Source organism: Eumetopias jubatus, unplaced genomic scaffold (assembly GCF_037043125.1).
Source record: "Eumetopias jubatus isolate StellerSeaLion01/CBP00866 unplaced genomic scaffold, mEumJub1_p1.0 scaffold_6, whole genome shotgun sequence".
Lineage (NCBI taxonomy): Eukaryota > Metazoa > Chordata > Mammalia > Carnivora > Otariidae > Eumetopias > Eumetopias jubatus.
This window is the reverse complement of record NW_028274812.1, coordinates 12302930-12316212: the sequence shown is the minus strand read 5'-3', so window position 1 is coordinate 12316212 and position 13283 is coordinate 12302930. Positions and strand designations below refer to the sequence as shown.

Below are 13283 nucleotides of genomic sequence, written 5' to 3'. Positions count from 1 at the left end.
TAAGACCCCGAGTCCACGAGAGGAAGATGCTGAATTGCACACTTGCAGCCATAGTATCAGGCTAAAGAGACTAAGGAAAAGGCTGCCTGTTAATATCACTAACAGTAGCCCAGTCACAAAGCCATTTGCAGCCTGTCCGTATTTTACTGACATGAGCAATTACATGTCCTGTAATGGCAATGAAGCAATAAAATTTATGTCTTGTTATCTTTAACAAGATTAGACATAACCCTTCTCATAAATGTAATACCGAATGGAGATTTTTAAGAACGTAAGTATAGTTAAGGATCCTTGAGTTTATCCCTCATAGTTAATTAAAATCCTCCCCAAGAATTGGCAGATGATAGATAGAAGGATGTTGAACCTTTTTAACCCATGGGAGTGTGAACTAATGATTTTTTCCATACCTTGCTCAGCTTCAGCTGGATTTGTGACTCACATTTGTACCATATAGATTTCAGAAGAGAGGCGAAGGGAGTGACCCCTATTCCCGCAGCGATGCACACGCTCACTGGATAGTGAAATACGTCCGTCAGTGCGGTTCCGAACGGCCCGTCCACTGCCAGCCTGCAATCACAAAGTGCAGCCCTGTGACATTCAGAACGCTCTGCTCTGGAAAACAAAGCCAGCCTCAAAGAACGCTCTGCTCTGGAAAACAAAGCCAGCCTCAACCGATGCTTTTCATAGGATGTGTTCACAACTGTGCACGGGAGGTTGGCTCTGTGCTTGAGGATGCCATGTTAGGAGAGCCTGGACTTAGCAGGAAGAAATGGGGGCCTGTCTCCTAGGGATGGGGGACGACCAGACAGGCCAGTCCAGGTGCCATTCACGGGAAGACAAAGCCTGGCTTCTCTGGCTCGAGCTCGCACCTCTTCCACATGGCAAGCTCTTACAATTCTTAGATGCTTGTTTTGGCTCCAGGCATCATGAAGCCTGGTAGAGGAGGCTTTTTCTTTTTCTTTTTTTCTTTCCCTTTCCCTTTCCCGTTCCCTTCCTCTTCATTTCCTTTCCTTTCCTTCCCTTCCCTTCCCTTTCCTTTCCTCCCCTCCCCTCCCCTTTCCTTTCCTTTCCTTTCCTTTCCTTCTCTTTTTTCTTTTCTGCAGCTGCCAGCAGAAGAATAAAGCAGAGGCAGAAGGTGGTTTAGAAGTCTTATCTCTTAACTCTTGCTAACGCGCTTCTCCTGTTTTTACTTATTCAGTCCCACATCTTAGTATATTCATATCATTTTAGTCTAGAAGTCATTCATTTGGAATAAATATGATTCTGAGATAATTTATCAGTTATGTGGAATTTCTAAAGCTTGTTATTTCAGATGATGTGAACTCAAAATCTGGGTTTTTTCGGAAATGGCACTGATGTCTTTGCTTAGCAAATCTTTCTTTGTAAGGATGAAGCATATTTATTGAATGAATACAATTGTCTTTAACATGGTCCGGAAGAGACCAGCCCCTGGATTCTACTCCCTTTCTCAACAACAGTTCTCCACACTGGCTTTTCTTTCATTTCCTAAAATACATAGTACCCCCACCCCTCTTTTGCCCCGGGACCTCTGCATGTGAAAATCCAAGTAACCAGAAATACTCTGTCCCAGGTCCTCCCCACTCTCCCGACTTGGTTATTAGCTATCCTTTCATTAGGTCTTATCTGAATCATCGTTTCCCTGGGGAAGCTTCACGGACCCCCTTAGACTAGGCTAAATCCCCTTTATATAATTTATAGCCCCATGTACCCGTCCTCTGGAGTCCGCATCACATTTGTAATTTTACAGTTTTTTGGGTGTGTGTGCATGATTTGATTTGCATCTATCTTGATCACTGGACCACGAGTTCTTTGGAGGGAGGAGACAGGTCTGTCTTTGCTCCCCTCAGCATCCCAGGGCCGTGCATGCTCTCTGGCATGGAGCTGTTCTATAACAATTCATTGAATAAATTGTAAAGGGAATATTTAAAATATTTTAGTCAGCAGAATGTATTAAATAACCTCAACTCTTCCAAAAGCACACATTTACATATGAACAAAGATATGCTAATTAAAAGGCTTCTAAGTTATTCATAACCATTCCCTAAAGGGTGTCTGTTGAAGGCACCCGAGGTTGGCCCATTTGGGCTTACTATGTGTTGATGAAAGTTCAATTGGGTTTTATTTTTAAATATTCCATATGCCAGACCTCCTAATAATTCAAATTAACTCTCCTCGAGTTAATCTTAATTAATAAGGCTTTATTACATATTGATATATGGAAATGGAAGAATAAAAATAAAAGGTCATTAACCAGAAAGGGTTAGTATCTCAGCCCACTGTAGATTAGTTTATAAATAATTAGATAAGGGGAATCGAGAGAGAAAAAATGAAACTGTCCAAGGATTAAAATGTCTTATTGTTAATTGTTTTTATAATTAGTTGTATTTGGGATTTATTTGACACTGATTTGAAAAGATAACAATGAAACCCAAAGAAGAATTGTGTCGTATAATCCACAGAAACCCATAATAAACACATTTCCACATAATTAAAATTGAGAATCTAAGTTGGAAAAGGCAGGAGAGAATATTTAGTCCAACTTCCCTGCTAATATAGTAATCCTTCCTTCCACAACCCCGAGAGCTGATCCCGTTCTGATGTTAAATTGCAGGGCACGTTGTTCCGTGTAGGGGCAGTTCAAAGCAGGAGATAGTTTTTCTCATGTCTCACTGAAATCTGTCTTCTGACAACTCACGCCACTAGCCTTCCTGAGAAACACATACCAGGTCTCTTCCCTTTCTTGTCTCAGCCCTTTAAGTGGTTGATCATGGCTATCATGACACCCTGATTGTTCTTTTTTTTGGACAAAAATGTCTCCATTTCTCAAGACCTCACAATCATGAATTGGCTTCCTTTGCACAAATTCTTGTTTATCTAGTTCACTCAGCTACTTCCTCTTTTATTCGGACACAGAGTTCAATGATGCAGCTTTTCCAGCATCTACACCGAGTGGTTCCTTGTTGCTTTCAGTCGGGAGCACACCCACCCACCTCATTGACCTCCAACCTCAACTGTTTGAGCCCACTGCCTGTGCTTCATCTACATGTTCTCCCTGTCTATCATCACTTTCACGGACATCTCTGCAGTACTCGACCTTTCTTAGTTTGCTCATAATAATAACTAACCTTTTCTTACTATGCAATATGTGAAGGGCTTTATAAGGACATTTATTCTTAAACAAAGTCCTAGATACTATTATCATCTTTATTTTACAGATAAGGAAACCAAGGCACACAGTTACATACATTCTCTAAGATCTCACCCAAAACTGGGCTTTGAACCCAGGCTGTTGGATGTGGGTGTCCTTGGCTCTGGGCAGTAGGTTAAATCACTGAAAACTCTAGGATCAACTCTGAGAAATTCCTCCATTTTATCTCAGAAGGCAAAATCTTTTATTTTTTTATTTAAAAAATTTTTTAGATTTATTTATTTATTTGAGGCACGGGCAGAGGCAGAGGGAAAGGGAGGGAGAGACTCCTCAAGCAGACATTCCACGGAGTATGGAGCCCCACACAGGGCTTGATCCCACGAACCTGAGATTATGACCTGAGCTGAAATCAAGAGTCAGATGCTTCACTGACTGAGCCACCCAGATGCTCCTTTTTCCTGGGGCTGGTTTAAATCCTTTCTGGGTTCAAAACAGTGAAAAATTATAGTGCTCTCTCCCATGTGTTTAATTCAATTCAAAAGCGAAACAACTCTAAGAGATAAAAATCATCCAAGGAAGTCCAATAAAATTCTTGTTCTTAATATATTGAAGAGTTGAAGAAATTGTAGGGTTTTTTTGGTTCTACTGTTAATACATATGCCTACACAGATATAGAAGCAGAGGTCAAATGAACTTAACAAGTGAAGGGAAACTGCTCTGTTTCCAACAACTCATTTTTATTCGTTTGATAAATATTTATTGAGTACCAACTAAGAGTTAGGGCCTATTCTAGGCACCAAAGCCAAGATAACAAAGTGAACCACATGGATAATGTCCCTTTTCTTATGGAACTTCCATTCTAGTGTGGGAAGATATAAGGGTAAACAGATAAATGAACAGAGATTTAATATGTCAGGTGGGGATAAGTACTATGCAGAATAAAGTAGGGCTCTGGACAAAGCGATTACTGAGAGTCAGTTGGGGGAGGTGAAGGAGCAGCCTAGCAGAAATCTGGGGAAGAATGTTCCAGGTGGAGGAACAGCAGTGGTAAAGGTGCTCGGTGTGGGAGAAAGCCAAGAAGGCTGGAAGAATGGCTGAGTTCAAGGAGGGAGCAGGAGGTGGGGCAGTGGAGCCCAGGGAGGCCTGGGGGTCGGGGAGAGGGCATATGCTGTCAGGCCGTGAGCTGACAAGGCACCCCACAGATAGAAAGCATACTGACTCCTGAGAAACATGTTCCAAGTTCTCACTGGGCCATTGGCTGAAATGCTAGCTGGTTTGTGAAAGGCAAGTTTGGTTGATAGACTGGAGAACTGTATGCACTAAGAGTAGAGACCAGGCTAATAATAGGTTGGAAGTATTGATCTTGGCAATGCCAAAAGGAGGGCAGGGACGTGTGTGTGTATGTGTGTGTGTGTGTGTGTGTGTGTGTGTGTGTCTAATTTTATTTCTAATTTTAAGCATTTGCACTGCATTCTGAATCTTAGAATTCTATTACATTACTTCCTTTCCCATGATTAAACAGAGAAGTTCTCAAATGCAGGAGGAATCAGGTGTTGTCAACTGACTAGGGGCTGTGGTCTGACAGGATGATGCTTACACTTGGTTTGTTATCATTACCCCTCTTTAGTTCCAATGTTTGAAATGAAGGCATGTGACTCTTTGTAGCCACCGAACACAAGCAAGCCCAGAGCTGTATAGTCACAGTTCAGTGTCCTATGGGAGGGAGGAAAGAGGGACACTAAGCTGATTAGATTCTGTGCCTTACATTTATTCTAGTGCCTAGTTTGCCACCTGTATATATTTGTTAAAGTAAATGAGCTAAAGCATCCATACTGGGTCTGGTATTTATTAATTTCTCCACTAAATATTTACTCTGTATGCAATACATGTCCGACACTGCTCCAGGCACCAGACATAGACGGGAAGATAGGGAATGCCCCGCTCCCAGGAGGTTCCATTCCAAGCATATCCTGACAGTGTTCACTCCCTAATTTCTTCTGTCAGTGGCCACTGCTTGCTATTTCCCGACACCCTCCAAGGACGGCAGGAGAAGGAATCTCTTGATGCTTCTTTTGAAAGGTCAAATTCTTTCAAAATGTTTTTCTCCACCCTTTTTGTGTGTGTCCGTTTTCCTGGGGCCTTAAACATGGGTTTGGCCTGCCTCTTGGGTCATCCTGCTGGAAGAGTGGGGATCAACTTTAAGCCGTTTGTTTGCCAAAAGGAGCTAAGGAGTGCTCATTTACAGTGGGACCCGGGCTTGTCTGAATAGGATGTTGTCTTTGAATTGTGTTTCCCAGATTTCTAGGTTGAAGTCCTAAGCCCGGTACCCTAGAATGTGACCTTCTTTGGAAATAGGGTTGTTGCAGGTGTAATTAATCAAGTTAAGATGCAGTCCTACTGGAAGTGGGCAGGCCCTGAATCCAGCATGACTTGGATTTATAAGAAGAGGCCACAGAGACATAGACACGAGGGGGGAGAACATCATGGGACGAAAGACAGAGAGTGCACTGCTGCAGATGCAAGCCAAGGAATGCTGGCAAACCCCCCAGAGCAGAGGGGGAGGCAGGGTAAGAGTCTCCCCGAAAGGTTTCAGATGGACCTCGGCCCTGCTGTCCTTTAAATTCAGCCCCTGAGTCTCCAGAACTGGGGGAGAATACATTTCTGTTGTTGCCGGCCACCCAGTTTGTGTTCCTTTGTTACCACAACCCTAAGAAATGCATATGGATGTCATTTGTGCTTTTCCACCCTTCCCAGACCGACCCTCCGCACATCGACCTTGCAGCAAAATTAAATTGTCTGCGTGCAGGTTGATGCTGATTGCATTCGGCCTCCCGAAGTTCTAGAGAGAAGAGGCAGTGTTTTGCCATCTCTCTATTTCTGGCACCTAGAGGAGGTTACGAATACTTGTTGCATGCACAAAAGCAGCACCCACAGATTGAATGGCACAACTTTCTGGACCATTCGATCACTTTGTCACTCTATGAGTTTCAATCTGCAATTGTTTAGCTCTTTCTCCAGGGGGTGGGGCCTGCCAGCCTCACTCTGACTGTAAAGCATCCTCCTTAGGAAGACCAAGCTAACAAATATAAAGACTTCAGACTGCAACAGCAAAACGCTCACAGGGCTGTCTTACTCATCGCGGGCTGTGTATAATTAGTCAAGTGTTGTTTTGGAGCTGAGAAAGCACAGTGCTCCTTCTTCCTGGATCACTGCCTGCCTTTGTTGAACGTTTGTTTTTTTTTTTTTTTAAAGAAATGTACTTGCTTCTACTGGAAATCCACTAAATTAGACTCTATATAAGTCCTCAAATTTAAAGAATGGATTAAAACTTGCCATCTAGAATAAAGATATTGCTGGATTTGGGAAGCCCGTTGATGCACGAGATGACTTATTTGTTACACTCTTCTAAGTTATATGTAAAAACGAAATGGGCTCCAACCTTGGCAGGCTCCAGAGCTCCTGCGGGGCTGGTCCCTCTGCCCCGAAGGCCTTACATAAAGCTTCTGTCCAGTCTCCTGAGGCCCGGATGTGGACACTGAAGAAGTTCTCCTGAGGAGCGGAGGTGAGGGTGAAGGGGTGCCACTCCAGCCAGGATACGGAGGGGCACTGGATCAGGATGTACTGCCCCGGGTCCATTTTAAAGTTCCGCTTTTTCATGTGAAGTTCTAGAACTCCAGACGGGTGGCTCACCACCTAAATCAGAGCAAGAGAGTCGTTTGCCTTTTCTCCTCAGGTGAAGGGAGAAGACAATGGCTTTTGTCCACCAGAGGGTTTTACATTCTAGAACCAGCGTTTTTGAGGTGTCCTTTCAATCTGCCACTTGCTGTTACCTTCCAAGGATCTTTGCTGTCCCTTTTATATCTGGCTTGGCAACTCCAGCAAGCATGAAGCTTACCTCCTTCAGAGTGCCATCTGAAATTTGGGTAGCTGCACCATGTGGTGTCTGACACGTGATTTTATGTCCCCGACGGCCAAGGTCTCGCTAGTGCAGTTAACCAGGATCAAGATTAGGAGCCAGCGCATCAGACACTGCACTTAACGATGGTTAGGTTTATTAAAATACCCACCGAACCAGCTCCATGGTTTTAAAATGTAAGTCCTGTCTGTTACCGTTTCCAACGACCTTTTATCTTTTCTCAATCCCTGGTGGATTGGGCCCTGTTATCTTTTCATTCTAAGTGGAAGACAATCCTCAAATTCACTGTGAAATGTTTCGCTTTGTTGTGTTTTTAGTCAGGTCTCATCCATGGTCCTGCTCAGGCTCTGAGTTTGAGGTGTACGGAAGGAGCCGGCAAAGACCCTCCTCGCTTTTTTAAGAGCCTTATGCTCAAGTGCTGCTTATTGGAAGGAAAGACCTGATTTCCCTTCTTCGATTTCCATCTTGTTTCCTGAAAAAAAAAAAAAAAAATCTCTCTAGGCTCCCGTGTCTTCTTTTGTGGCAGGAGGTGAAAAGGAGCGAAAGTAAATGTCTAGATCCTGTGGCAGTATTTTTCCATTTGGAAGAGGATCTCAGCTCATTTTAATCATTAGTTCTGTTTCCCATCTCCCTACTGATATTTGTTCTGATTCTGCTGTTAAACTGTCTCCCTAGTAACGGCTCTAGTGGATTTCCAGAAGTTTTACTGTCTGGCTTTTGACATAGCCTGATATCCTTTGGTGCTTAACTTAAAAGCAGCAACATGGAAACAGCTTAAAACAGAAATATGAAGCAATTTCTATGCATCTGCTTTCATGAAGACAGTTAAGGAGAAAGGGGATTCTGTTAAAATTGTATTAGCAATATAGGTTTGGATAACAGAGCATTTCTTCTTGGACCTTTAAAACACTGGGGGCCGGGTCTTTGGTACTTTTCAGTCTCCTAGACATGTTTTCCATCTTCCTCCAGCATTTGGTAAATTGGAGAGCTGTGGGGAGGGGTGCAAGGTTGGAAAACACTCACTGGGGCCCTCACTCACTAGGTGGGGCTCCGTGTGGTCCCTCCCCTCTCCCTCTCCCTCTCACTCTGAGGGTGACTATTCCCTATCCTCTGCTCAGTAGCTCTGAGTGGGAGTGTGTGTCCTTGAAAATGTCTATTATTTGTGTGTTTGCAAAATCGCCACTTTTATGTATTGAAGGAAGTGATTATATTAGAAGTTACCATAAGTAACGTAAACCAACCAAAGCTGACTCAGTCCCCCTGCCCATCTTCCCCAGCCCCCCAGTGAGAAACTGAAATACCCCAACCCCCCAGTGAGAAACTGAAATAAAGAGCAAAACGGATGGTTCCTGGGCGGCACCATAACCTTTATCAAAATTCTGTGTACTGGTCTGGAGCCCTGATCCCCATCTTCAGTAAAATTAGTCACACTAAAAGATGTGCGGGATACAAGCAATTATTAGAACAGAAGATGGGCCTCTAAATTACAGACAGTTCTGCAATAAAAATGGCAAATTAAAAACTTGGGCTAATAAAAAATTTTCATCTACACTCAGGCTTTTATTCACACATAAAGCTACACGCATACCTTGGTAATGACAACATCCTGTTGAAACCGCCAGAACCTAATTATTCTTTCAAACGCATATAAGACCACAGGGCCTAAAACCCATTTCCAAGCCTGTAGAGAGCAGCAGAGAGAGAGAGAGAGAGAGAGAGAGGAAAAGGAAATGAAAATAGAATCCAAATATTTTCAATTTGAACCAAATCAATATATAACATGATGGGATTCAGACATTTTCCTTTAACTTTGGGTCAGTTATCGACAATAAAGATATCTCCTTGTATTAAATACTATAACATTCAATTATTCCTTGAGGTCTACAAGCTTCTTTCAGAGATTAAACTCTTCTGTATTGGTTTTTATGCTTACTTGATCAATGATGTCTTTATGTAATTAGAAATAATTGAATTTGTAAAGAAATAGGAAAGCAGATTGATGTTTACGTTACATAAGATAGGGTCATAAATGCTCCCAACTCAGCCAAAGTCAAGGGCTTATACAGCTACATTCCTGAGCCAAAATAAGACATGGAGAATGAAATAAAAACATTGCGAACAGTAATTTTTTTGGGCCACCAATGCATCACAACTTGGGGGTCTGCCTGAAGAAGCACCCACCCATACACCCACACCCCCCCCACACACATTCACACACACAGCCATATCCAATGTTATCAGGAATAAGACATAAAAGTGGTGTCTCAGAACTTTAAGCGTGGGTTTACAGAATCAGAACAAAATCCTCCACAGTCTTCTGGACAATTGTGACAGCGAATATTTCCATTCTTAATAAATCCTTTCCTATGTTAACCTTTTATGAGAATAATCAGTATTACTGATGATCAGTTTGCCAGCAGGCTAGTCTTGTAACAATTACAAACATACACTTAAATGTGTGTGCAAACATACACTTAAAATGTTTGAAGACTTATACTAGGTCTGATACCAAACAACCCCACAAGGCATATGGTATTCTCTTTGTTTTACAGAAGAAGAAACTGAGGCTCAGCAAGATCAAACAGATTGTCCGGGTCACAAAGGTAATGAGGTGCACCAGAAAAACATGACCCCAGGGTCCGACCGCCTGGCCCGTGCACTTAACCACCAAATCGTGCTTCTTTCTGTCCTGTGCTGACATTGCTACTGAGCCCTGTTTTACAAAACATTAGAGACTCAGTCATTCATTGAATTTTGGGATGTTAAGGGTTCTCTGAAATCTCATCTAATTCTTCATTTAAAGAAGAAAAAATCCCTGACTTTGTGGGAATTGGTAGAGTGGTGTAGGGAGACAGAACTCGATCCTGGGGGAGCTCAGACTGGAACTCAAGCCTTTCATAATTTCTCTAAATCCTCTGCTTGGGATACTAAATGCACCTCGACCTTCCTGCTAGCACACTATCTTAGGAGCAGGAAGGATGTCTCACCCTTTTGAACTCATGTTCACTAAAACCTTTCTGGCTGACTCACTGTCTTTATTGCTCCTTACTCTTGCCCATTATCCTGTTTTTTCTGTTCTGTTGAAGGGTCACAAGCCCTTTAGTGTTATTTTTGCTTCTGTTATCTTTCTTGTGTATTTCTCTGTTTACTGCTGGGTCTGTTTGCATGGCACCTCTGCTCACCTACATCAACACTCTTTGCTTTTTCCCTGGGAGCCTCTTGTTCGCCTGATAAAAGCTGGATTTATGCAGGCAACACAAAGCAATTTGACCCACTTATTCTTTTCTGCCTCAGTGGGGTTCAGCAACGTGTTCAGCATCGCAGAGAGAACAAAGCCTTTTGTCCACCTGTGCTGTGGGTGAGGCGGTATGATGAGCAGAGTAAGGGAGAAGATAGGAAGGGGTAGACATGAAGGATGGGGTTGGACCAAGGGAACGAATCCTTTGGTCTCCTGTGCTTGAATGAACCACAGAGTGTTTTGAGAATTGGTTTGGGTATTTACAGAAAGGATAGCAAGAATGCAATTCTTTCTATGTGAGCTTCAAGAGATATTTGCAAAAACACTCACATAGTCTCTATGTACTTTTACAAATAATCTTCCACGCCCATTTTAGAAAGTTTTAGACATCACACACTTCAAGTCAGTCATGGTCTCCGATTCTTCCATATTGATAAAAATGGAATGGATTATTTTCCCTTGTACGGTTAGTCAGGAAGGAGAATGTAAGCTATGAATCCTTGGCTCTATCTCTACTCTAGTATATAAATTGATCCAGGAGGAGAAAGCCCAGTTTGGGTATACCGTGATACTCCTGGAGCCCCTGGAGGTTAGGGAGTGAGGGACAGGAGTGGCCAGAGGTGACTATTGGGTTATCCTGCAGCAACGACTGGGACAAGTGTGAGTAAAGACAGAAGGAGGCCAGGCCCCAGGGCAGGAGGGGCGCCTGAACTGAGTCTCGAAAACCTGGCTTCTGATCTCGGGGTTACCATCCCTCCACCTAGGCCTTGTGGCAAATCTTGGGCCTTTTATGTTCAAGTTTTCTGTTTTGTAAAATAAGAGTGTTGGAGAAAATGATTGGTTGGCTTTTCTCCAGGCTCTTAAATGTTTTAGCTTTATTCACAGAGATAAATACAGTGTCAGGGGTATGTTCTCAAGGAAAGCAGTAGAGAGTGGACAAAGTGAGGGGTGGGAGAAGGCTGGAGCTTCAGAATGAATGTTGAAGAGAAGAGAGATGAAAGTTCATGGCCACAAGAACTCTGGTTTCTTGGTGTGGCTTTCCCGGGAATGCCTTTTGTGACCACAGGGAAGAAACCAAAACTTGGGCTACAAGTTCTCCATCTGTTACATAAAGGGGCAGGGCTATTTAATATCCAAGTTTCTTTAATGCTAAAATACGCTATGGCTTCTTTGCTTTATTTTTTCTTCTCAAAAAATACTCAAAAAGTCATGGTACAGTGAATATTTTATGATGGAAATAAAGCTACGTTGATTTAAAGCTGCAATAATGAAACTTGTTTCTTACACTTTCACTCCAGGTTTTTCATTCCTACCAGAAAATAAGAACACGCTGGCTCTGATTTTATTTTATGTGTGTGTTTATAAACGGCCTCTTTTTCTAGACAATAAGATTTCCAGGGGAAGGAACCATGTCTCTGCATCCTGAGTCTAGTGCAACTCCAGGCACATAAAAAAGAAAAAGTTTGCTGTAATAACTCTACCTCAGTTAAAGCTTCCTCCTCTACTGTTGATATCATGCCCTAATAATTTAAAAAACATTAGCCTTATTATTATTATTATTATTATTATTGTCACTTGTTGATGCTGTAGTTAAATAAAATAAGGTGCTTCTTTGGCTAAGGAAAACCAGGCTTCTTTTGAGACCAAGTTCCTTGTGCAACTCTAGACTCTGGAGCCTCGTATGTGTCCGTGAGTTGGAGACAGAAGGGGGCTGAGGGTATAATTGGTTCCTTTGATCAGTTCAGTGTCTCCGTGGTGATGTACAAAAAGCATTCTCCCTCCTAACATGGGCAGTAGTGCACCACTGAAGGTGAATTGATAAATGTTCTATCGATGAAAGAACTGTGAAAAGGCAGTTAGGAGAGGCAAAGAGGAAGAGACGGGTAGATGTAGTGCAGTGAAGTGCAAGAGCCCTTCTTTGTCCTTGGGATGCCTTCTAGATTCAGTGTCTATAAGACATCAGAGAGAATATTGTACATTCAGCCAAGCAGTAATTGTACAACTCACATAGGCTTTGAATCAGGATCCATTAAAAATAATGAGAAAGAGTGACAACATGAGTTTGGGTGTGCAGGGAGGTGTAGCAGGGGAGAGTTAACAGAGAGATGAGTAAGTTCTCCCCTTTTAATAATAATTAATGTCAGCATCCGCTGCTGAGCCAGCTATGGTCTGTATTCATGAGGTGTGGGAGAATATTGATTTTTTTTATTTTTTATGGAGATGCTGTAGCTGAAGATTTTTGGGAGGCATTTGTGTTCCTCATTAATATGCAGGCTGGGTCATGGCTACCAATAGTTGAGTTTAAGACAGAGACAATCTATACTGACCATTAAAAGAACCATAGTCTAATGGGCACATCTATTCCGGTTCGGTTTTACACATTCCCCCTAGCAGTTTTCACTTTTAAAATCCAGTGTTTAATTTAATATATTCGAGGATTTTAGAAAAAATCCATCCTTAGAGTCTTCATAAGTTCATGACTTCATTTCCTGAATCCCCCACCATTTATATACTATTATCTCATTTTTAATGACACATATTTTGGGGGCACTGTTTCCTTCTAGTTTTAATCTGCTGGCTTCATTGATTTGCTTTTATGCATCACCCAGCTGCCCGATGGTTTGCATTGTATGAGGATTCCTGAGGTGACCAAATAGGGTCATTATTTCTATTTACCTATGCCACAAACTGTAATGATGACAGCATGCCCAGGAAATCTTACTTTTGAGATCTTGTGGACATTATCATCTACTCTAATGAATTTGGTCTCCTTTTGTCTACCATCATTATTTCAGTCATGGGAGCTTAATTAGAACAGGAAGTAAATGCACCTATTACCCCAATTTTTTTGATTCCCAAAGTTGCAGAAAGCAAGAAGGCAAGCTTAATAAAGAGGGCATGCTTCTCATTTGGTTGTTGCTTAACGTTCGTTGGAGAAGTGGTGCTATTAATTCCCAGAA

At 42.3% G+C, this 13283-nt stretch overlaps 1 protein-coding gene across 1 annotated transcript in view; it reads right to left on the bottom strand.

Moving 5' to 3' along the window:
- The window catches only part of NOX3 (NADPH oxidase 3), a 55268-nt gene that overhangs the window by 25757 nt on the left and 16228 nt on the right, over positions 1-13283 (bottom strand). The window contains exons 8-10 of the mRNA XM_028103408.2: positions 8674-8766; positions 6609-6862; positions 408-567 (exon numbers count right to left, since the gene is read on the bottom strand). Coding sequence (XP_027959209.1) covers positions 408-567; positions 6609-6862; positions 8674-8766 — 507 coding nt within the window. The remainder of the gene's footprint in view (positions 1-407; positions 568-6608; positions 6863-8673; positions 8767-13283) is intronic.